Consider the following 23,228-nt stretch of genomic DNA (forward strand, 5'->3'; position numbering starts at 1 on the left):
TAACTTACTAAAAGCTAAAGCCATTTCTATAATAGGTTAAATTATATTAAGAGCTTCTAGGCATAACAAATATTTTACAAAAAAGGTACTTGCCTTTGTGCCATTAAACAGACTGGTATTTAAAAACTAAGCCCTAAGCAATTGTGTTATTATTTCAATATTTCTCTTTTCCTTTTTTACGAAATGGAATACTTTGGTTATCAGAAGCGCCATAAGTGATATATATGTGTGATATGTGTGGTGTGTGTGTGTGTGTGTGTGTGTGTGTGTGTGTGTATATATATATATATGTCATAATCTGAATAAAAATAGCATTCATAGCGGTTTCTCTTGGAGCCATTGGTAAAACACTCCATCGTGGGTCTCTGTCAAGATATCTGAAAACTTTTTCTTGGCTTCTGGCTTTGAACAATTTTGAGAGCAACAACAAGGCTTCATTGTGCACTGAGATTTCTGTAAGGCAACATTCATTCAAGTGTTGATCTGCATTCACCATCCAAGAATAACAACAGTTATTTATATAATTTTATCCATGTTTCTGTTTTTTCCTATCCATTTCACCCTTTCACCCCACCCCTGCTGAAGCACTGTGGCTTGTTTGGGATGGGGGTGGTGTGCCATTTAGACTCCATGCACATAGCAATTTTTTTTCTCCTGTTATTGCTCTGGGATAGAGAGACTGCACTTTTTCTTATTAACAACATTACTTGAAAGTTTGAACTTTAATATAATTTATAAGTAGTGGAATAGGTCTTACCATGAGTGTATGGTCATTGACCAGAAAGGTAAATTCAATTCAAGTTAGTGTGACCACAGAAGACCAAAGGCTGTGATAAAATGTACAATCCTATGTGGTTTGATTTTTTAAGAAGCCCAGTTAAAGTCCCTATCAGAGCCCAATAGCTAGATAAATGTTCTTATGACCCTCAAGGAGCTAGAATTTTCTATTACTTTTAGTGGTCACCTGAGTCCATAAAACTATAGCACTATTCAATTCTTATTGAGAAAATGTTTCTAATGGCTTGAATCAAGGATTATGGAATTGAATGTTCATGTCCTTATGATAATATATGCCACTTGAGCTACACAACCTGTTATTTGAGCTGAAATATACTGAAATGTAAAAAGTATCAAAAGAGTTTTGTATTAAAGGATTGTTTAAAAAATAATTTAAAAACAATGTTCCCAGATAGTTCTAGTTTTATATAAAGGCTTTTACAGCCATGGCTCCAAGGTCTTTTCTATGTTCAGTGCCAGAGGGGAGCAGAGAGCTAGAACTAAGCCAGAGTTCAATATATAGTTCTACTTATACCTGAAAAGGAGACTAACAGGGTTAGTTACAATATGCAGAAGATCAAGGTGAACCCAGTCATTGTCATTATTTATAAGCAGCCTTTCAGGGACTGAAGATTGCTACTGGATTTGGGGCTGTGGGTAGATAAGTCACATGGATGGTGCTATTGTGTCCAGGTGGCCATGTATTCACCTAGTGGTCAGACCGGTAGGCAGAAAGGACTTTTCCTTTAGTTTGGGGAACTGTCAAAGTCTAATTAGAATATGAGGATATTAGGTCCAATGAAATGACTTCAGGTTTAGGATGAGCCAGCAGCAGAGGCTTAGAGGTGAATTAGAAACTGGGGACTACACTAGGTCAACGCAATTAGACACGGGAAGTTAGCAACTCAGTGGTGTACCTGATTGGGTTCCTTGAGCAGCAGACTGTGAGCCAGTGGTTTGAATGCAGGTAGTTCGTTTGGAATATGAAGAAATATTGTTAGAGAGCCAGGGAAGTGGGGCAAGGAGGGGTAGGCAGCATACAGAGAACTCTTTATCAAGGCAGTTACAGAGGGCAACTGAGGCTTAATCTTGCTGGAAAACTCTGGGAGTGTATGTAGATTGCATCTCAGAGTTAGTCTCTGGAGTGGTGTAGGAGCTGGGTTATTTACACTTCTAGTCTTCTGTATGGCTAGTAACTTAAGCTCCTCAGAGCAAGAAAAAGCCACAGGTTAAGGTGTTGATAATTAGACAGCTCATGATTTTGTCCAAGTTGTCTGGAAGATCAGGGAAGTTTGAATCAGCAGGTACAGAGCTTCAGAAGGAACAAATAATGAAGGATGGATGGAAAGCCAGTTCTGACAACTTATATACCAGAAAAGACCTCTTGTACCCAGTACCCACCACCACTACTACCCTAACAATATGGCAGGTAAAATTGTCCACAGGGGAACAGACAGGAAGTATTAACACATGTTACTGCAGTTCCAGCCTTCTTTAGTCTGGACCCTAGGGCATTGTCAGGTTGCCTGAGGCCAGTTGTAATAGCCAGGATGCAACTTATAAAAGCAAAGAGAACCTAATCAAGAGTTCAGTGGAGAGACCTGGGTTGGAGCCCAAATGCTGTCATTAGCTATTTTTATTCTTGGGGCAACTCATTCTACATTTCTGTTTTCATTTGTGTGTGTGTGTGTAAAATGGGAGACAAGGAGTCAATTTTACTTTCTAAAAGTTTTTTAAAGAAATGTGAAAATATAGATATATAAAAACCCTTTTTAAGTTATAAAGCATCATGCAAATGTTTTTCATTATGATTAATTTGCATTGCTGGCTGAAAATAACATCAAGTCTATTGTTTAGATCCATAAACTGGCCTAAACAGGAAATGTTTGAACATGGTCACATATTTTTCTTTGAAATTGCTTATAAATATACAAATGTTTAACAATACACACACACACACACACACACACACACATACTCTTTAGTTAATCAATGAAGACCACTGAATTGTCACATTTAGCCTAGAGTCCTACAGCAAAACATGGAAAATATAACTGCAAGTAACCTTCAGTGAGTGATTGAGGAATGAATAGCTAATTGATTTGAAAAGAGTCACTTTTATTTTTTTCATTGAATCAATCATCATAAATATATTTGTGACTTTGGGAATTTTTTTTAATTTTATGTGCCGCAGTCTGGCTGCAGCAAAATAACGGGGGGGGGGGGGTGGGGGTGACGAAACAACTTGTGTACATTGATACAGCAGGAGTAGGAGCCGTTTATTGTAAGACAGGAGCAGTATTTATACATTCCACACAGCTTATCTAATTAACATAAACTAGATACAGCAGTGAACCAAGCAGGAATCTTCACACTTAATGGCTCGCTTTTGTTACTTCTCAAACCACTCCCTCTGGCATTTTGCCAGGCACCATCCAGACTTGTTTACGAATTCTAACATTCCCCTGGCAAAATGCCAGGTGTTATTTTGACTTGTTTACAGACTCTAACATTTATGTAACTATTTCAGGTTGAAGAATTTTGAAACCAATGATTTAGCATTTTCTCCTACGGAAAATTTTGGAGATGACAGTGGACTTGCTGCATACGTGGCGAAAGCTATAGACCCATCCATCAGTTGGAAAGATATTGAGTGGCTGAGGGGACTGACATCACTGCCTATTGTTGCAAAGGGCATCTTAAGAGGTTTGTTTATTTCTCAGTTGGAATCCGTACTAACTTTAGTGGATACTGCCGTGCCTTTTTTTTTCCCTAAGGGAAAACAATCAGGAAGAACTTATTATGGAAATCAAAAGACACATTCCAATTCTCAATTCTCTCTTCTGATGTTAGTGAGTAAATATCTACTCATTCTTAGGTAATATTCAGAGAAAAAGATGATAAGTAAGAAGTTACCTTTTTCAAAGTGTTTGTGATGTCATTGACTTGTTCTGGAGCCATTACTGACTCATGGAACTTGGCAAAATCTTGGTAGAACATCACGAGTACATGGTTTTACCTGAAAGATACAATAGTTGCTCTTAGACCAAAGACGCCCCAAATGAAGGAACTAGGACAGCCAGACCTGTTGTTTTAAGAGTCTTTTCTCTTTTTCCTGTGCTACCTCCAAGTACCAATGGCCAGGGCTAATATTTGACTGTGGAGAAATTCCCATTATCTCTCTGTGAAGAATGGTGGATAATTCTCAATTATCAACCCATGGATAGTAAGGAAGTTGATTCTTACTCCAGAATCCACATGTATACAAGTCCCACAAGGATTTATAATCACTATAATGACTTTGGAGTGCCAATGTTTTGGAGTGTTCTCTCAAAAAAAAAATGTTTTCTTTGAAAACATTTTGTGTCCCTCCACCTCCAGCATGGTTATATAGATAGCTAAAACAAAACAAAAACAAAAAAAAACACTTGAAAAAAAAAGTGAAATGTTTGAGTAAGTGGCTTTGGGATGAGAGAGTGTATTAACTTATCTCAGAGTCTAACAAATCAAACTTTGTTCATGGAGTTTACTTGAATGTGTGTCATGTGGTCTCTAATTATAAAGCTCTAAGCATGCTGCCTACTTTGTGTCATCTGTGCACTAAGAAAAATTTAAATGAAAGAATGGGCTCAGTGCAGCTTTTGGAGATATGTTTAAACAGGGGTCTAGCTTAATCTTTGCTTTTGAAAAATGTATTGTCACACTATTTACTATTGATCATTATCTGAATTCAAAATTTCTATGGGTTTTATACCATAGTGATTAAATTATGATTTACATATACCTTTAAACAACAGTTTCACTTCTTATATTTGCAACCACCTTGTCCCCTTACTTTCTGTAGCCACACAACCTTAGGTTCTAAAGAACATTCACAGGGATATTCTGTGTCATTTATTCATTGATTCTTGCTTCTTCTTATTCATTCATTCCATGCACATTTATTGTACTTATTTTGTGCTAAAAGTTTTTATGATTATAATTTAAGATGCTTGGCCTAAAGAAGAGCCTGTTGTTATACAGACAAACATATAAAAAAGCATTTGGGGTTGTTTAAAATGTTGAAGTATAAAACACCAAAGATATACTAGGCAGTGTAAGGCAGTGGCTTTAAAATGGTTGGACCATTAGAAGAGCAGATTAGAAAAGGTTTCATTTCAGAATGAAGATACTTGAATTTCACTCTGATAATGGGTCAACAGATTGTATTACAGACTGAAATAGTAGTGAAATAAAGCACTTATGGGTAACAACTTATATAAAATGTAAGGCATTTTAGGGAATGTAGACTTTAAGGTGGTTGAGAATCACTGAAGCATGTGAATCAGGGAAGCCACCTCATCAGATCAGCACCTTAGAAAAATCATGTTTTGTAAAATTGACCTAATGGATGGAGGTGGCCAGGAAGAACATTCAGGAAGTGTGATTGTCCAGGTAAGAAATGATTGTCAGGGAAGGGAATGAGAAGATAAAATTGAATTAGAAGATTAATATGGTTAATCTCAGACATGACCTGGGAGATCTGGCTTGAAATCACTAAAGAAGAACAAACTTTTAGTCTAGTTTCCAAATGGTCTCAGTTAAATAAGAAATAATTATAAAAAATGAGGTCATTTTATTGAACCCAGTTTTCAATTCTGGATTCCCAATTTATATCATTTTCTACTTTTTGCCCAATAGGTTATTATGCAAATCCATTACATTACACTTACTATCATGGGTTACATTGAAAAATACTTTTGAATCTAGAATTTTAGTCTGTAATCATTTTGCCCAAGACTACTACCACCACCACCACCATCATCATCATCTCTCTTTTTTCTTGTGTATATGGATTATCTGGCTCATTTTTACATGTTTTCACAATATTTTGCACATATCAGGTAGCCCAAATGTTTATTGGATAAAATACTTGGTAAAAACTCTAAGCCTATATAATTAGAACTCAAAAAGCAAGATAAAGAAATAGAGCATTTGGCATTTGAAAAGAAGTTAGTTATTTATAAATGTAAGTTTATATTTGTCCAGTTTTTTCTGTAACTATTTGTTTCATTTATTTAGCAAACAACAATCATCTCTATAACAGCAACTACATCAAATAATGCTCATACACAATCTGGAGATGAGGAGGGGAAGGTGGATGAGTTCTGGGAAATCCAGTACTCACGTCACAAGTCTTCTTCCAGAATCACATGGATTGACTGAGAGTCATCCCTTTCCTTTCATTTTCCTTTTACCAGAAGTATGCAGATTATGTTCACTGGAACATAAACTCAAGAGCATTTGGAAAGATCTAGGTGAAACATCCCATCCTTACCACCATTTTAAGAATTGCATTTTAGTGGATGCACATTGGAATGCAAGATGTAATCCCTTGCTGTGGTTAAACTTGGTCCTTGGAGAACATCAACACAAGCTCCAAACGTGTACTTCAGACAGGATTTGGTCTTTGCCAGAATTCACACTAATAAACAAATGACTCATGAGCAAAGGCATAATCCTTTTTAGTTTTTTTTTTTTTTTTAATGAGGTTATCTCACTTCCACTGTGGCTTATTTTTGCATCTACGGAAGTGTTGTTTAATTAATTCTTTTCATGGTTGGTTTGCTCATTTAAGACACTTTAAATAATATTTTACTCAGGCTGTCTCAATTGTATTAAAAATTGTTGCCCAGTTATCTAGAGTTCAGAAGACTTTAGTGTAAATCTTGATGACCTATATTTCACTTTGATATTTTAGATTAAATATGAAAATAGTATATTAATAAGATAGAAAACAGTATGAATACTTATCAGTTATTTCGCTTCTTAAATGATCAGTGTAATTTAATGGCAAATTAACACATAAGGAATGACAAACCAGTAAACTATTATGGTTAATGAAAATATCAAAGATTCATGAACATTTTGCTAAGTCAGAATATTTTGACCTTCTCATGAAGGCAAAATTGCTTTCCTGTCCAGGTTATAAATAAAAAAAAATTAATTGCAAGACAGATTTATAAGCAGCTAATTAAAAGAGCTTATATCCATTCATGAATTATTCTTACTGTCTTCGCTTCTCTATAAGCTCCTGTTTCTATCCCCTGAGAAAATCTTTCTGTTGTTGTTTGGCCTTATAGTCCTACATTGCCTGGAGAACATGGAAACCCATTTGAAATAATGGAAAACACCAATCTATTTCTTAAATAACACTTACTCCAAATGCAGGGTACTTTATAATCATCCTCCAGACTAGCATGAAACTTTATTGCTATAAACAGAACACAAATAAATTTCCCAAAGCATCCAGCAAATGAATCTTCCTCTACCTAACTCATCTTCTTAGTTTATATTCCCTGCACTACCAGATGACTGTATTAGTAATATTTCATAATCATCTGAGTACTCAACATGTGTCAGACACTTTCCAAACACTCAATTTATTTATTCCGCAAACCAGTCTGAGGAGAGAATAACCTACACAACAGTCATTTGATTTTTGACAAAGGGTACCAAAACCATACACTGGAGACAAAACAGCCCGTTTTACAAGCAGTTCTGGGAAAATTGGACATTCATATATAGAAAACATCAAACTAGATTTCTATATCTAACCCTGTACAGATACCTCAAAATGGATCAAAGACAGAAGTATAAGACCAGAAATTTTGCAACTGTTAGAAGAAGAAATAGGGGAAACACTTCAACATATACATATACTTAAGCAAAAACCACTGACTAGGACTCTTATAGCTTAGGAGAAGCAAAAACCACTGACTAGGACTCTTATAGCTTAGGAGATAAGAGAAAGAATCAATAAAAGGGATGGCATCAAATTAAGAAGCTCTGCAAAGTAGAGGAAAGAATTAACAGTGAGTGACTCCATAATGGGAGGAAATCTTCACCAGTTACTCTTCTAATAATGTCTGGAATGCATGAAGAAGCAAAAAACAAAAATGAAAACAAACAAATACCCCTCCCCACACACAACATTGAAAAAAAGCAAATACCCAATGAACAAATGGGCAACTGAATCAAGCAGACATTAAAAAATATGAAGGATCAACAATTATATGAAAAAAACCTCAATATCTTTAGCCGTGAGGGAACTGCATATCAAAACTGCACTGAAATTATATCTCACTCAAGTTAGAATGACAAACATCAAGAATGTAAATAGCAATAAATGTTGATGAAGATGTGGGGGAAAAAGGAACTCTTTTGGTATGAATGTAAATCAGAGCAGTCTCTCTGAAAATCAATATGGAAGTTCCTTAAAAAGCTAAAGACAGAACTGCCGTGTGGTCCAGCTATACTACTCCTTCATATTTATCCAAGAGATACAGGCATATCCATGTTTATTGCAGCACAATGCACAATAACCAAGTTATGGAATAAGTCTGGGTGTATGTTAAGAGATAAATGGGTAACAAAAATATAGCATTCAAACAAAATGGGCTTTTATTCAGCCATAAACAAGAATGAAATTATGCATTTTCAGGAAAATAGAGACCATATTTTTGAGCAAAATAAGTCAGACTTAGGAAATTATTGTATGTTTTCTCTTACGTGGAAGCAAGAGGAGGAAAAAAAAACAACTAGGAGGAAAAACGGGATTCAATGAAAGTAGAAGAACAACCATTAGAGTATAGGAAAGGGATCTTGGGGAGGGAGGATGGGATTGTGGGAAAGGTACTGGGAGTAAAATCAATCAAATTATGTTTTTATATATGGGAAAATATATCACATTGAAACCCAGCATTCTACTTAATTAATATATGCCAATAAAAAATTTCAGATAGTCCTATGACTTAGCCTAAGAAGTCAATCCCTTCTTCATTCTGTATAGGATCTATTTATTAATAATATTCTATGGTGGCAGAAATCAAATACAAGTAGGAGGAATACATACGTGCTCAATTATGGGGTTCACATAATATCATAATTCACATATTTCAATGTTTTTTTTTTATATTTGACTTTTCTATTTGGTATCATGCATACAAGTACATAACCAGACCAAACCACATCATTTTAGAACATAATTTTACATTGCGTGTTAATGTTATTTATGACTATATCTAAACTTAAAAAAATACCCTACTGTATATCTTTATTAGGATAGGTAAACTTATATAAACATCATATGTCCAATATAATAATCACCAGTCACACGTGACTGCCTAAATTAAGTAAAATAAAATAAATGTAAAATCCAGTTCCTTAGTCACAGTGCCACATTTCAATTACTGCATGTGGCAGGTGGTCACTGAATGGAAGTGAACAGATAAAGAATATTTTCATTTTCACCCAGAATTCAATTGGACAGCAGTGCATTAAGACCATACATTAGAGAACCATTTTGAAAATACACTTTAATTGATATGCATTGGACTAAATACACAGGGACCCTCTTATCAAACACAAGACTTCATTCTTACTGACATATATAAATCAATGACAGCACGGCTAAACAGATGAAGAGCACAAATAGCCAAAAACTTTCAGGAATTTATGGAAAAAAAACAACAATAAGGGAGAATTTTGATTGAAGAAAAATAGAAAATTATAACTCAAGGTGGGCTCTCTGGGAACACAGAGGAGACAGGGAAAATTATGTATTGAACTATAAGACTTTCAATCCCAATAGAATAGGAGCAGTCATAGAGGATGAAGATAGGTAATGGGGCCCCAAAATTACAAATACAGAAATGAGTAAGAAGGTAGAGGGCTCTAGGCAGTTAGTTGCCTCTAAGGACAATAAGATGAATGACATAGATTAGACAGAATAATGGGAAATTTTGAAGAACTTGAGGATATACTAAATTCTCAGTATAAATGGATAGAAAAATTGGATTGTTGCAGCCTCTAAACCCAAACCTGTTAAATCCTAGTTTTCATAGGCTGTTTTTTTTCCCCCCTAGGCGATGATGCCAGGAAGGCAGTTAAGCATGGTCTGGATGGGATCTTAGTGTCCAATCATGGCGCTCGACAACTTGATGGAGTGCCAGCCACCGTGAGTTTCCTCAAGTGCTGAGATTTCTCTTTGGCTCCCACTTCCATCTCAATTTTGACTCTATGTCTGCTTATTCTATGTGCAAATTTTTGTCATCACACAAGGTGAACTATGTGTGGATATGTGACATCACAGATTTTCAGTGGCACAGAATAATTGAAATCAACTAATAGGAGTATTTTTAATCAATCTAGTACATTTATTCATAAATTCATAAGTAAGCCTTTGTTAAGTAATCAGGCATTTGTGAGCAGGGATGTCCTTGTGATCATAGGTACTTCAGCAGTTATCATAAAGGGGAGGAAATATTAAGCAATGAGAATCCAAAAAAGATTAGCTAATAGAAAATTGTGGAAATTATAAAAAGCTTTGGTGGAGTTAGAGATCATAGGCTCAATTATGACAAGAAGTCAGGAAGAGGGATACATTGGAATTTCCTGAGGAGGTGGGAATGGAATTTAAAATATTTGTTTATTTATGAGTTTTGTGGTGCTGGGGTTGAACCCAGGGCCTGGTGTATGGTAGGCAAGCACTGTATTACCAAGCTATGTCTGCAGCCCCCTAGGGGTGGGAGTTGAAAAGCTGCACAAAGAAAGTAAAGAGGAAAGAATATAGAAGTCCTATGGCCCAGTTGAGCAGAATTCAGCAGCAAACAGGCTGCTCTGTTGAGCTATGAACTATCTTGGTTGCATATTGTATCACCTGGAAAACTTTGAGAATCATGATATCCAGGCTACTCTGCAGATCCATTCATCAGAATCTCATATCATCGGGAGGCACATAAACACCAATACATTTTAAAGCTATCCAGGAGATTTCAATGTGAATCTGTGGTTATTATATACTTAACATACCATGCTAGACAAATTAGAGTTCAGAATCTAGATATAAAAATGAACTAAACTGGCTGGGCACAGTGGCACATGCTTGTAATCCCAGCAGGTTGGGAAGCTGAGGCAGGAGGATCTCAGGTTCAAAGCCAGCTCCAGCAAAAGCAAAGTGCTGAACAACTCAGTGAGACTCTGTCTCTATTAAACATACAAAATAGGGCTGGGGATGTGGCTCAATGGTAGAGTGCCCCTGAATTCAATCCCTGGTACTGCCCCCCCAAAACAAAACAAAATAAAACAAAAAACTAAACTGGCTTGCAAATTGTGGTAATGAGTTAGCCTCAAGGAGACCCAAAGCCAAGGATACCAGCAATCTATTTAGTGCAGATTTTGGGATCAAAGATTGGGGAATGAGAACTGGATCAAAAATTGTGGAGACAGTTTTAGTCAGCTTTTTTAGCAGAGTGACCAAAAGACCTAAAAAGAACAATTAGAAGAAAAGTTTACTTTGGGGCTCAAGGTTCCAGAGATCTCAGTCCACAGACAGCCAACTCCATTTCTCTGGGCCTAAGGTAAGGCAAAAACATTGTGGCCAGAGAATGTGGGTGGGGAAAGCAGTTCAGGACATGACAACAGGAAGCAGAGAGAGATGTCTTGCATACCAGGGACAAAATATAAACCCCAAAGGCACATCCCAATGACTTACCTCTTCCAGCCACATCTCACCTACCTAGGTTACCACCCAGTTAAATACACTCAACTGAGTTAATGTCCTGATCTAGGTTAAGGCACTCAATACCCAATCATTTCACCTCCAAATTTTCTTGGATTGTCTAATGCATAAGCTTTGAGGAGACATTTCATACCTAAACCATGAGACAGATATATAGCTTTGGATAGATTTCATGGATCAATGATCCAGAATTGGGATCAGAAGCTCTGGATAAGGTATTAAAAAGTCATTTCCTTATGATGTTGTGTGGAGTTGTGGAATTGGCTAAGATTTGTATAGATGAGGTAATGATGTTGCAAGTATCTTTCAGCTCTGCCCTGGACTCGAGTGAACCTCCATCTTTAGAACTACAAGCTTTCATGTGGAATGAGAAAGAGTGGGATATGCTTGGGGAATATTAGGTAGTTCATTCTGTTTGCAGTGTCTGGTGGAAATGAGGGAGTCCTGAGAAATACACCTGCCTGGATAGACAAAGGAGGAGTTTCTTAAATACTAAGTCATTGGATATACAGCAGAAGAGACTTGGTTTAACAGCAGTGAGTGTTACAAATTGGATTTTGGCATGAATAGCAATTAGGTGACCTTCATAACTATCATATCCAAGGAAAGAGAAAAGGAGAACCTGAACTGCTGAGGGGATTTCTACTCTGAATCCTGGTTTTCTTATCATTTGAAGTTAGACATCAGATGTAATTCTTTTGTTGCTTTTGAACTGTAATGCATTATAATTTGATTTATCACAGGCAAAAGAAACTAGTATCATATAACAAAAATTAAAAAATGTACATATTTATTAAATAATGTAGATGGTCTTTCTAGACCACATTATTTTTTTCTAAACTGAATTGGCATATACATTGTTCTCTCTTTTATGAGATCAATTTAATCATAGTTCTGATATAGATGGCTGTGATTGGGATGACTAGTGGACTATATTTAAACAACTGGAAGTAGAGTAGAGAGTAGAAGAAATAATTTACCCAAGTAGTCATAGGTTATCATTTCATTGAACAGGCAGGTCAATTTAGCTACAATTGATAGATGAGTGGAGTGTGACACAGGGCAGAGTAAATTGGGTGGGGAATATTGGGTGTGCTTGTGGCACTGTTCTTTCTATAGTACTATTGATTTCAATCAACCAAGTCTATACACTGCAGGATTATACCAAGATTTAGAATACTAAGACTGTAAGTTTTCCACCTTTTCCAGCTCAGCTTTACTCCTAGAGACACATCTTTTTAGGTGATATTAAATATTGCCTGCAAGTAAATAGAGGTGGAAAGTGAAGCCTTCCTGTGAGCAGGGTGGGGAAGTTGGTCAGCGCTCAAGACTTTTTCTCAGATTTATGCCTCACTTGTGTATGAAGACATAGACTCAGTGTGCGGCCCAAATTAAGTTTGTTTTCTAAAAATAAAATATAAATCTACTGAAATCAAATCTAACTAGATCTTAAGGGGAAAAATATCTAAATGGTGTGGTTTATTTCCCTCTGGCTGAGGGGATATGGAAACTTATCTAAAAGGGCTTTTTGAGTTGTGGTCTCTGAGACTGTTTTTAAAAAAACAATAACCCTCCCTTTGCATGCTGTGTGTATGACAGGAGATACTTGAGTTTTTTTGCCTCCTAATTTAGAAGAAATTTAAGGCCCGTGATGATGAGAGAAATGTGAGAGAGAAGACTTCATTTATGGCAAATTGGGGTTTTCCCCTCAGTGTGTGGATTTTGAGGTTGAGTGGCAAAGAGCCTTGAAGGAGGCTGGGGTGTTGAACTTTTCAACAGATGAACAGAAGGGCTCATTGTCCAGAGGAATTGGTTACATCATAAGCCAGAACAACAGAGGTCACGTGACATCATGGGAGGAACACTGAACTGGGAGTCTTGGGTTAATTAAGTCTTTGTCTTGCCTCTCCTTTGGGATGAGAGATGGGGAAACAGGATACTTTTATGTGTAAGCCTCTTCTTACTGCGTGGCTGAGGATATGATTTCTACATTTCTAATAATCTCAGGGTTCCTTAGTATGGAGAAATAGTTATCACTAGGAGCCCTCGGCCAGAAATTTAACTTCAGTTCATCTTAACACGTTGCTTCTGATAACTGCTTCCAGGTCTTTGCTATATCCAAAAGGATTAAAAAAAAGAGAGAGAGAGAGAGGGAGAGTGGAATGAGTCTGACATAACTTTCCTATGAACACATATGAATATATCATAGCAAATCTCATCGTTGTTTATATCCGCAAGAAATTAATTAAAAAATAACTATGGGTAAATGGCAAAAAGATCAATAGAGAGAAGGAAGCAGCAGGTGGGGAGAGAGGAGGGGAAGGAGGTGTACTAGGGTTTGAGTTAGAATAAGATATATTCCATGCTTGAATAATTATGTTAAAATGGATACTACTGTAATGCATAACTAAAAAGAATCAATAAAAAAAGTAAAAACTTAAAAAATACACACACAAGAAACCCAGTTTACTTCAAGGACCTTATCATTACAGTAATAATGTGGCCCAGGTTGACCTTGAAGCCATTTGAGCATAGTATGATAGAATCTGATTGATTTCTAAAATCTCAAATGTAGGTCTAAAGACAGATTCTCTGATATGTTTGAATCTTAAGAGTATTTTTTTTTTCAGTTTGCATTGTTTTTTTTTTTTTTTTTGTGTGTGTGTGTGTGTTTGTGGGGCGGGGGGAGGAGGTACCAGGGATTGAACTCAGGGGCACTCAACCACTGAGCCACATCCACAGCCCTATTTTGTATTTTATTTAAAGACAGGGTCTCTCTGAATTGCTTAGCACCTCGGCTTTTGCTGAGGCTGGCTTTGAACTCAAGATTCTCCTGCCTCAGTCTCTCAACCTGTTGGGATTATAGGTGTGTGCCACTGTATACTGGCTGCATTTTGTTTTGGTGCTAAGTGGACCCAGAGTACCTCAAACTTACAAACGTGACATTCTTTTCCACTGAAAATTCTCAATTGCAAAACATTTTCGTAGAATAAGTATTTAGGTTGCTAAGTTGGTGTCTTTAAAATTGAGTTATTGGGCATATTTTGTGAGATTTGAGATTCATGTTTTTCTTTTGAAATGGGGTCTATGGGGCTGGGATTATAGCACAGTGGTACAGCACTTGTCTAGTTTAGAAGCAAAAAAGTAAATAAATAAAAGGAAAATACAGAAAGGCCCATGTAATTTCATCCTTGAGTAACACTTGACATCATCAGTTGGCTTCTGCTGTGTAACAAACCATTCTGAAATTTACTGGCTAAAAAACAATAGCCATTTATTCATTACACAATTTTGTGGGTTGGCAATTTGGACTGAGATCTTCTGGGGAGTGGAGTTGTGTTTCTGGCTGGGCTTACTCATCTGTGCCTGTGGTCAGCTGCCCAGTCTACTAGGGCAGGCTGGTGTAGGATGAGCTCAGTATGGGTGGCTCTGGTTGCCTCATGTCTTCCTACACTCTTGTGGGCTTGTTCTCAGGAGGTGGTTGATTTCCTAAAGACCTAGGTTTAGAACGAATTAGGTCTTTTAAGATCTAGGTTTAGAACTGAATGTCAACTTTTCTCATCTTCTATTGGTGAAAGCAAGCCAGATCAGATCTCCCTGCTCCTATTCCCTTGCACCATAATCCTTATAATCCTTCAAGAAATGAAGACAGGGAGGGAAATCATGGCTACCATTTTTTTTTTTTTTGCATTTTGCAAACAATAACTGAACCTCGTGGACCAGTTTTTTTTTTTTCCTAAGTGTGCTTAGTAGGAACCTCAGATTTGCATTAAAGTGTGATAGCTAGGGTCAGGTACAGAATCAGGGGAAGATTTATGGGCAATGACTTGTACTTGGTCTTCTTTGCTTTTAACTAAAGCAAATCTGGTTTTATCTGATTTGATGCTCAGCTGTTTTGCTAAAATGTTAGAAGTCAAAAGACTAACAATGAAGGCTATAGGGATGTGAACTGAAAAGAAGAAAATTTAAACAGGGTCTTAAAATAATGGGTTTATCTACTATATTTATTTATTCAACCTGTCATGATTGGAATTATTTTATATAATTTATATCTCATAAAACTGTAACTACTGAAAGGAAAAAGGGAGAATGGAGATGCTCAGCAATGGGCAGAACATTCTTGTCCAAAGACACAGGAACTCAAACATAGGCTCTGTTTTATAACCCAGGATTCACATTTTAAGTATCTTTATTAGTTTACTTTGAGGCCATGCTAGGCATTGGAAATAACCTAAACAGACTTGATTTGTGTGACTTTGAAAATGTGTATTGAACCTAAGATAGCTAATATTTTTCTTTGGTTCTGGTTTCAAATGGGGAAATATGCTTAATTATGGCTTGCATCATGGCCTGGAAATTGTAGCATTTATATGTTGATGTAACTTGCTTGAATGTAAAAGGAGGACTATGTATAGGTAAGGGCACATATGTAAATGGATCCAAAGCATGTTTGGCAAGGTAGAGAAACCAAAGGAAAAGAGGAAAATCACATTACCTGCCAAATATTTAAGGGCCATATGCCAAGAGTTGCCTCCGCTTCCTCTAACTCTGTAGCCATGTTTGGATTTCACCCTTTTACATAAAAATCTACTTGAGTTTAGCCTCAAAATTTTAGAGGAGAAGGAGAAAAGCCTTTTAGTGATTTCAGCACAATTATTTCTGGAAAAAAATGCACTTGAGTGTATGGTAGTTTCTACAGCATGCATTTTAAGTAGAGTCTGGGCTTCATTTTAGAAGTCAACATTTGAGGATGGATGTGGATAGTTTTACAGATTTTCATCTACAGGAACTATTTCAATTTTCAAATGCAAAGATCTTCATCAAATTAGCCAATTGTATCAGTTAGATACTGCCACTTAATGCTATAAAATAAAAGATCTCTAACTCAGTGATTTACATGGACAGTCACTTATTCCCTTGAAGCTTTGTGTTAACAGGGATCTTAGATCTAGGCCTGGTAGCTGGCTGTGCTCCAAGTTTCAGGTCCAGCTTGGCTTGGCTGGGATAGCTCTGCTTCCTGAATAAGACATCCTCGGGTCCAAGCTAAGTGGGGAATATTAAAGGGGCGGGGGAGGGTGTGTTCTTCTTAGGACAAATAACCAAGGTACAAGAGTGAGTAGAAAAGCCTGAAGTTGCTTAAGCCTGTGCCCAGAAATGGCCCTTTGCCATCTCTGCTTACATATATTTGGCCAGAGTAGGTTGCATGGCCAAGGCCAAAGTCAGGGAGTGGGCAAGTGCATTCTGTTTCTTTTAGTGAGAGAAAGTGAAGTTGCCTTGGAAAGTAAGTGAATTCTGAGAGGTATGAAGCATAAGGAAGAATAGTGCAACCCAGCAGATCTCTGAGGATCTTGTATTCTCTAGTGTTAACCTGAGCCAGTCATCTATTGTCAATCAAGATGGGGATTTTCAAATCTCATGTGACTTTTTCCCTTTAAAAACAAGGAAAACATTTTCTCAGAAAATTCTCTAATATATGTTTCTATATGCAAAACATGTTAGACAAGGGAATCAAGACTAAATTTTTCATTTCTGACCAATTTGCATTTTTATACACCAGAGCTTGCAGTATCATCTGAGTGTGAATTTCAGCTGATTTGTAATAATGTGTAAACAAGATAGTTTATTTTGTTTACAATTTTTGTTTTCTTTCTCTTTTTTCCTTTTTCCATTTTTTTTTTTTTTTTTTTTTTTTGGTATTGAGGATTGAATGAACCCAGGAGAAGTTTACCCCTGAGCCACATCTCCAGCCCATTTTATTTTTTATTTGAGACAGAGTCTCACTAAGTTGCTGAGGACCTTGCTAAATTGCTGAGGCTGGCCTTGAACTTTCAACCTTTCTGTCTCAATCTCCCAAATTGCTGGATTACAGGAGTATGCCACTCTACCTGTCAATTTACATTTTTTAAAAAGAAAAGCTATAAAAGATCAAATTGCTTCAAAATTATAATTTTTTTTATCATAGCCCTAGAATTTGAATATCAGTAAAACAAGCCAATATTTGACTTTGAAAGAAGAATAAGCTACTAAATTTCAAATTTACTTTTTATTTTTGGTCATTGTTTTGTTTCAGTTACTAACAGTTGTACTTCTTTTTTTTCAAGGGGAAATAATTTTATTGTTCACCCAGGCCTACTCCGCTTCTTTCTCTCTTAAGACTTGGTTGGGTGGGCTAGTGGTCCTTGAAAGTGGAATTGAATAAAAATTCAACATTGATAGTATGAAACTATTGACCTTATCTCTTCACAGATTGACGTTCTGCCAGAAATTGTGGAGGCCGTGGAGGGAAAGGTGGAAGTCTTCCTGGATGGGGGTGTAAGGAAAGGCACTGATGTTCTGAAAGCTCTGGCCCTGGGTGCCAAGGCTGTGTTTGTGGGGAGACCCATCATATGGGGCTTGGCCTTCCAGGTAATTAGACAAATAAATAAATATATAAAGCAAGATGAATCAATAGTGACATAGTTGGACTTTTAAAGAAAAGTAAGCTATTCAATTTCAAATTTGCTTTTTTTTTTTTTTTCCTTCCAGTTACTGAAACCAGTCCAACTGATTTACCCAATAGTTCTGTGTCTTTTACTTCTTTAGGGGGAGAAAGGTGTCCAAGATGTCCTTGAGATACTCAAGGAAGAATTCTGGTTGGCCATGGCTCTGAGTGGTAAGGCTCTTATTCACATCTACAACTTTCTTTTCTTCTGTGGACTTTAAGTCAGGCTCCTTGATGGAGAGAAGTGGTTTTGAGCAGGAAGAAAATGGAATCATTTGGTGCACATTAAATTTGAAGATGACTTCCTATTTTCAGTTTTGGTTCAGAGCACACTGAACTGAGGGATTCTATAGTGAGCAGTTAGATTCTATCCTTGATAGTTTTATTAGGGATATTTTGGTGGATACGAGTACCTTAAGGGTGAATGCTACATTATGCCCTTTCTCATCTCATAACATATCAATATATAAATCTCACTGACCTGTCAACACTTCCACTTGGCTATCTAAGTGGCATGTCAAATTCCACTTGTTCAAAACTAAGTTGCTAACTTTCTCCATTAGATTAGTTCCACCTGTAGTTTCTCTTGTCTCAGTCTTATACGACGTGTGTTAGTCAGCTTTCTGTTGCTGTGACAAAAAAAACTGAGATAATCAACTTGCAAGGTGGAAAGATTCATGTTAGCTCATGATTTGAGAAGTGTCAGTCCATGGTTGCTGGATCCTATAGCTTTGGGTCTGGGGTGAGGCAGAAAATATGGTGGAAGCACCTTGGAAGGAAAACTTTTCTCCTCATGGTGGCTGGGAAGCAGAGAAAGAGAAAGAGAGAAAGGAAGGAGCAGGGGTCTTGATATACCCTTTGAAGATATGCCCTCAAGGATCTAACCCTTTCACTACCTCCTCAATAGTACCATAGGCTCGAGACCAAGCCTGTAACACACCGACGGAATACCCCAGGACACTTATGATCCAGATGATAGCACTAAGTTTAAGTGGCTCACATCAAAAATATTGGGTCATTCCTGAGTGGTCTTCTTTTTGTCCTCATTCCCTCACATCCACAAGGGCTCTATCTTCAGAATATAATGAGGATCTGCCCTCAGTCATCACCTCCACTGCCAGGTTCATCATCATCTCTCTTCCTGTGGGTATTGCTGGTCTGCCTCTCCATCTGACCTCCCTTCTGAGGTTCTCTATTGATCATCCTAGCTGAATGATCAGTTTAAATTCAAATCATTTAATTCAGATCACATTAATATTCTGATCAGACCTGTCCAAGAGCTCTTGGTTTACTCAGAGCCCAGTACTGAAGTCCTTACCACGGTTCACAAGGCCATATGCAGTTTGACCTCTGTTGCTTTTGTGATCACAGCTTCCTCCACTGTCACCCTTGGTTATTCCTCCTGGGCCACCCTTGCCTCCTTGATGTCCCTTATCTCTGTCGGACACATCTTGGCCTAGGAATTTTGCATTGGCTGCTTCCTCCTAATGGATGATTCCTCACAGATATCTCTATGAAGAACGTCCTTGGGTTCTCAGTGCTTTCACATAGAAATTGTACTTTTTTTTTTTTCCACAAAGGCCCACCTTGGCTGCTCTATTTAAAATAACAATCCATTTCCCATCCCTTTATCTTCCAATTTTCTTTCCCAGTGTTCTTATGCCATTGTTTTTCTTTAGCATCCATTACCTTCTATATATAATATTTCGTATGATTCACTTTTTAATTTACATGTCCTCTCAGATATAAGAAATGTTAAGCAGGGATCTTTGTCTGCTGTCTTCACTGTAGCTTTTCAATGCCTACTGCAGTACTTGACATTCAAATAACAACAAATAAATATTTGTTGAAAGAATAGATAAATGTTATTATTAGCGACTGTTTTGAATTTGGCACAGAATGAACCTCTAGCTGCAAAGAATGACCTTGAATAAATCATCAACTACCCCAGTTTCAAAGCTAAAGAGGGATTCTTTTTTGTGTGTGACCCAAAGGATCCAGATTGTTCAAAAGAGAGAACTCCTGAAATTAAACTGTTTACTCACTACTTTCTTGAGCCTGTTAGACAGAGCATCCCCAAGAAAAATGCCATCCCGTGAATCCTCACTTTGCATTTTAATTTGGTACAGACATATATCCTAAAAGAGAGCTTTCAGCCACTGGCTCTCTATTAAATGTGGCAGAAAGAATACACTCTTTGTGTTAATAAAAATATGTGCCAGTCATTTTGTGTTAAGGACTGTTTAGGTAATAAAAATGGTCTCATGCCACATAAGATTTGGCAAGCCTACCTTGAATCATAAACCTTACATTTGTCAAGTTTTACATTCCTTGGGAAAACGATTACCTGCCTGATTATTATTGCATTCATTCCATATTAAATGTATGCATTATTTTTTTCAGGGTGCCAGAATGTGAAAGTCATTGACAAGACATTGGTGAGGAAAAATCCTTTGGCTGTTTCCAAGATCTGACAGTGCACAATATTTTCCCATCTGTATTATTTTTTTCAGCATGTATTACTTGACAAAGAGACACTGTGCAGAGGGTGACCACAGTCTGTAATTCCCCACTTCAATACAAAGGGTGTCGTTCTTCTCTAACAAAATAGCAATCCCTTTTAGTTCATTGCTTTTGACTTTTCAATGGGTGTCATAGGAACTTTTTAGAAGAAATGGACTTGCATCCTGGAAATATATTAACTGTTAAAAAGAAAACATTGAAAATGTGTTTAGACAACGTCATCCTCTGGCAGGTAAAAGTGCTGGAAAACAAAAGATATCCTTTGGTAAAACTGGAGGTAGCTAACTCAGAGGTAAAAAGATAATGTTCTCACTCTTTATTAACCTGCATTGTGTTTGGAAATTCTTAAATTGAGTGCTCAGGTTTGACATACTGGAGATGCTTGGAGAAACAGGAGATTTGGAATCACAACGCAAACTAAATAGTACTGGGAATTGGAATGGATGGTGGTAATTTGTGATTTTTGTAGATACTGTTACTTTCCAACACCCTGAGCTATGCTGCTGCCTCAAAGGTAGATTTCTATTCCCATTGTTATTATCTGAGTAGATCTGAATGTTTTATGGTGTATGTCCCTTTCTTAATCAGAAATAAATAATTCTGAAAATAATGTATCTGGTTCAATGTTAACAATATGGAATTCAACCAGTTAATCTCTGACCCATAATTATCTCCCTGTTCCTCTGATGCATACCCATTAATTCTTCTATTTCTCCTATATCCGTTGCTTTCCTCATTTGCTTTTTTGCTCACTTATAGTCACATTTGGGAATCACTACATAATTTATAGGGTGATTCCAAGTAAAGATGTGGATTTCTTGCTCAGAAAGAAGAAAAAATAAAATAAAACGTTTCATTTTCTCTATGGTTTTCCCTTAGTTGATCATAGTGTCTTATTTGCTAGTTAATGTCAAGTGTCCTTGGACAGTTGGTCATGGAGAATTGGAGGCTGCCCAACAGGGCAACTGTAGATCCTCCCAGGTATCTGAGGTACTCCCCTGCACCTTGCTTTGACCCTTTATTGCCTGTGCCCAGGTTCTGGCTACAGGTGCAGGACAACTATTACTGAGCAGGATGGCTGAGCCAGGAACCAAGAACCTATTCCTGGGATGTGGTGGGGTGGCAGAAGAACAGATGATGTGTTATGGTAAGCTCTAAGCCTGTAGTGCATTGTCCCATGGAACTTCACTCTAAAACACCACAGAATATCAAACCCCAACCAAGCTTGTGGACTCCTTGTGAGTGTGGTGTTTTGGTGAGTGCCTGGTGGCATGCCCGTGAAACCCTGGTCATATAATTTTTAGATTTATTTTCAAACCAAGCATTTGACAAATGTGTGGTAAGTTTAGTAGTCAAAAGTAATTTTGAAGTTGATTTCTTATTATCTACCATAAGAAATCGAGCAAAACCTTTCAGAGACTTACTACCAAAAATACAATCACTATATTGCTCTATTATTATGTTTTGTTATTCTCAGATCTCCTTCCCTCCCTGACCTACTCTCTCTAAATGAGAGGGCATTCTGAAATGCCAACATGAGCACAAACATAAATTCTCTTTGAAATCATATTTAAATTTGATAAAAATAATCAATCTGATAAAAGGGGATAGTTACTCCTCCTTATTCTTTTCTCTAAATGTAAAGAGAATGCTATTGTCCTATTACTGGTTATTTTCTAATATTGTTCCATGTTGTTTGCATATTATACAATTGCTTCTCAAGATGATATTAATCAGTGAATAGGTATATAGTAAGCACCTCCTTGACTCTTTGAACTGATTCAGAAATGCCTTTGTCACAGAGTGTTCATTTTGGCTACATCGTAGTAGGTGGTTGGGGGATATCTTCTTGAAATGTTGATAACTTCCCAGAAAACAAAGATCCATCAATGGTGTTTTAGGTAAGTTACAGTGGGAATGGGGTTTACTCGTCTTAATTTGTGTATTTTTATGAGTTCTAGAGCCAAGCTACCTCCTCATATATAGATTTCCATTTATATCTTCACAGCATATGAATGCTTAATGTCTTGGTAATTTTCCCATAGTCAGAAAGATATAGTTGTTTTTTCATTTTTTTTAAGAGAGGAACTTGGATCTAGTTGTACTAATACACCAAATGTGTCTGGTGATTGAAACAGGAATAAGGTGTGCTGATTGCTCATTTCATTCCAGGGGTTTCATTACTTAAACATGACAGAAGTTCTTTTCACAAGCCAAGTGATTTTTCTACTCTTTATTTTCTTCTTTTAATTTAAATTAAAAATTTAAAATGTATACATCTAAGCATAAACATTTAACATATTAGCAGAGTACCATGTGATGTTTTGAAACATGAATAGACAATGTTTAAATCACATTTAACTGTCTCCTTGGTGAGTTTCTTGGACTACGTTGCGGGGAATGGCAATAGGGCATGGATGGTTTAATCAGGACATCTACTTTTCTACCATGTCATTTAGTGTACATAGTAAGCTAGGACAGTTTTTTTTTCCTTCTTCAAACTTCAGAGTGTAGCAGACTAGCTAGAGAACTGTTAAAACAGATTGTTGGGTCTCCACCTCCCACAGAATCAGATTCAGATTCAACCAGATATAAGAGCCAGTAGTTGGGTATGGGCTAGATGGAAGTCCTATGCCCCACTTCTAATACCAGCTGCTCTTTGACATTATATTCTTTTAGCTGATTTTTATTTCTTATTAGGGTATAAAATGCATAGTGAGTTATGTAAAGTGCTCAAGAAAAAGTGTATAGGTTGATAAGTTTTATATATGCATTCACAGTACCCATCCCAGATCAAGATACAGAACATTTTCATCATCCCAAACCCCTTCCATAAGAAGTGAACTATGCTGACTTCCATTGCCATCAACTTGTTTAGACTGGCCT

At 36.9% G+C, this 23,228-nt stretch overlaps 1 protein-coding gene across 1 annotated transcript in view; it reads left to right on the forward strand.

Annotated features, from left to right (window-relative positions):
• The window catches only part of Hao1 (hydroxyacid oxidase 1), a 51,695-nt gene extending 31,349 nt beyond the window's left edge, over positions 1-20,346 (forward strand). Inside the window, exons 4-8 of the mRNA XM_027921885.3 lie at positions 3,308-3,483; positions 9,684-9,775; positions 17,585-17,743; positions 17,921-17,990; positions 20,223-20,346. Coding sequence (XP_027777686.2) covers positions 3,308-3,483; positions 9,684-9,775; positions 17,585-17,743; positions 17,921-17,990; positions 20,223-20,293 — 568 coding nt within the window. The 3' untranslated portion in view covers positions 20,294-20,346. The remainder of the gene's footprint in view (positions 1-3,307; positions 3,484-9,683; positions 9,776-17,584; positions 17,744-17,920; positions 17,991-20,222) is intronic.
• Positions 20,347-23,228: the final 2,882 nt, after the last annotated feature.

This window comes from Marmota flaviventris, chromosome 2 (genome assembly GCF_047511675.1).
Source record: "Marmota flaviventris isolate mMarFla1 chromosome 2, mMarFla1.hap1, whole genome shotgun sequence".
Taxonomy (NCBI): Eukaryota; Metazoa; Chordata; class Mammalia; order Rodentia; family Sciuridae; genus Marmota; species Marmota flaviventris.